Source organism: Rhincodon typus, unplaced genomic scaffold (assembly GCF_021869965.1).
Source record: "Rhincodon typus isolate 14 unplaced genomic scaffold, sRhiTyp1.1 hic_rhity00013324, whole genome shotgun sequence".
Lineage (NCBI taxonomy): Eukaryota > Metazoa > Chordata > Chondrichthyes > Orectolobiformes > Rhincodontidae > Rhincodon > Rhincodon typus.
This window is the reverse complement of record NW_025978962.1, coordinates 2,111-4,061: the sequence shown is the minus strand read 5'-3', so window position 1 is coordinate 4,061 and position 1,951 is coordinate 2,111. Positions and strand designations below refer to the sequence as shown.

Below are 1,951 nucleotides of genomic sequence, written 5' to 3'. Positions count from 1 at the left end.
ATTCCTCCTCATCCCTGTCTTCGAGCCCTTACTCTGAGATGATGTCCCTCTGGGTCCTAGACTCTCCCACAAGGGGAAACAACCTCTCCACACCTACTCTGTCAAAGTCCCTCTAAGAATTTGTGTTTCAATAATGTCGCCTCTCATTCCTCTAACCTCCGACGAGTACAGGCCTTCCCTCCATTATATTAGTCTCCCCATTCTTCCTGGGATCTTGCTCTGCCCTTAGCTTCCTGCTGTGATGGTACTTTGGACAGGTACCTGGTGGGCGCGGGACGTGGGGTGGGGGGGTGTTGGTTGTTGGTGACGGGTGCTGACCGAATGCAGATCTCCCTGGAGGCCCCACTTACCGTCAGCAGGTTGACCAGGTCCATGCTGGGCTCGATGGGGGGCGAGGTGGACTGGATGCGGATGAGGTCATTGAGGATGGTGTACAGCTGCTGCATCTTCACCACATTGAGGCGGCCCTCCTCCAGCCAATCCGGGAGGGCCAGGTGGACGGCCAGCAAGTCCTTGAGGTGCACGCCCAGAATGGGGAACTTGAAACCCGAGGACTCAGCGAAGCACTTGCGGTAGTTACTGTAGTTCCCACAGGTCGTCACCAGCTCCGTCAGACTGTCGGAAATCTGCGAGGGACAGAGGAAGGGTCAGGCGGAGTCGGCGCAGGGTCTGCCCGCGCAGCAAACCACCCTTTCCCGCTCGGAGCTCATCAGCTGCCCGGCCCTCAAGAGAAGGGGAAACCGCGATATTTAGCCAGCTGTGTGGGCACCATTTTGTATCATTAGAGGCGCCCTTGGGGAGAATGCACCCGCTCATGATGACTGACAGTTAACCACCAAGCTTTGTGAAATTTGGAAACCAGGCAGGGTCAGCTCTCACTTGTCAGGGCCTTTCTCTGAGAAGCGAATCAACAAATTACCATCACCGCATCTGTGGAACTGGTTTAAGTTTTGCAAAAGACCCTGGTGAGGGGAGACTTCAACAAAATGTGTCCCTTCTCAGCATCGATTTATTTAAACATTGCAGGCTGCTCCAGCAAAGATGTCATTAAACCTGAAAGGGTTCAGAAAAGATTTACGAGGATGTTGCCAGGGTTGGAGGGCTTGAGCTACAGGGAGAGGATGGGGCTATTTTCCCTGGAGCGTCGGAGGCTGAGGGGTGACCTTATAGAGGTTTATAAAATCATGAGGGGCATGGATAGGATGAATAGACAAGGTCTTTTCCCCCGGGGTAGGGGAGTCCAAAACTAGAGGGGCATAGGTATAAGGTGAGAGGGGGAAAGATTTAAAAGGGACCTGAGGGGCAACTTTTTCACGCAGAGGGTGGTGCGTGTATGGAACGAGCTGCCAGAGGAAGTGGTGGAGGCTGGTACAATTACAACATTTAAAAGGCATCTGGATGGGGACATGAATAGGAAGGGTTTAGAGGGATATGGGCCAAATGCCGACAAATGGGACCAGATTAATTTAGGATATCTGGTCGGCATGGACAGGTTGGACCGAAAGGTCTGTTTCTCTATGATGCTGTGACTCTATGGCTCTAAGTTTGACTGAAATATTTCACTGGATATTCAGGGTGTGGATCACGGAGGATTTATAATGTCGATTCACAGAGAGACTTCACTGTGAGAACCCCGTCTCTGTCTGGTGCGCGGTTCACGAGGAAACTGTCCTCTCGGCTCCTACCTTGATGACATCAGGACTGACGTAATGATATGTTTCCTTCAGGCGGGAAATAGCGCTGTGACTCAACCCTCCAATCACAGCCATGAGGGTGTTATAGTTCTGTAACTGCAGCAGTCTCTGCAAGGGACACAACACAGAGTGAGAACAAAATGCACAAGGAGCTTTACTCTGTATCTAACCCCGTGCTGTCCCTGTCCTGGGGAGTGTTTGATGGGGGACAGTGTAGAGGGAACTTTACTCTGTATCTAACCCCGTGCTGTCCCTGT

At 52.1% G+C, this 1,951-nt stretch overlaps 1 protein-coding gene across 1 annotated transcript in view; it reads right to left on the bottom strand.

The window, feature by feature from the left end:
• Positions 1-350: 350 nt before the first annotated feature.
• The window catches only part of LOC109925825 (RAS guanyl-releasing protein 2), a gene marked incomplete at its 3' end in the record, with an annotated part of 3,607 nt that continues 2,006 nt past the window's right edge, over positions 351-1,951 (bottom strand). Inside the window, exons 3-4 of the mRNA XM_048594709.1 lie at positions 1,686-1,802; positions 351-626 (exon numbers count right to left, since the gene is read on the bottom strand). Coding sequence (XP_048450666.1) covers positions 351-626; positions 1,686-1,802 — 393 coding nt within the window. The remainder of the gene's footprint in view (positions 627-1,685; positions 1,803-1,951) is intronic.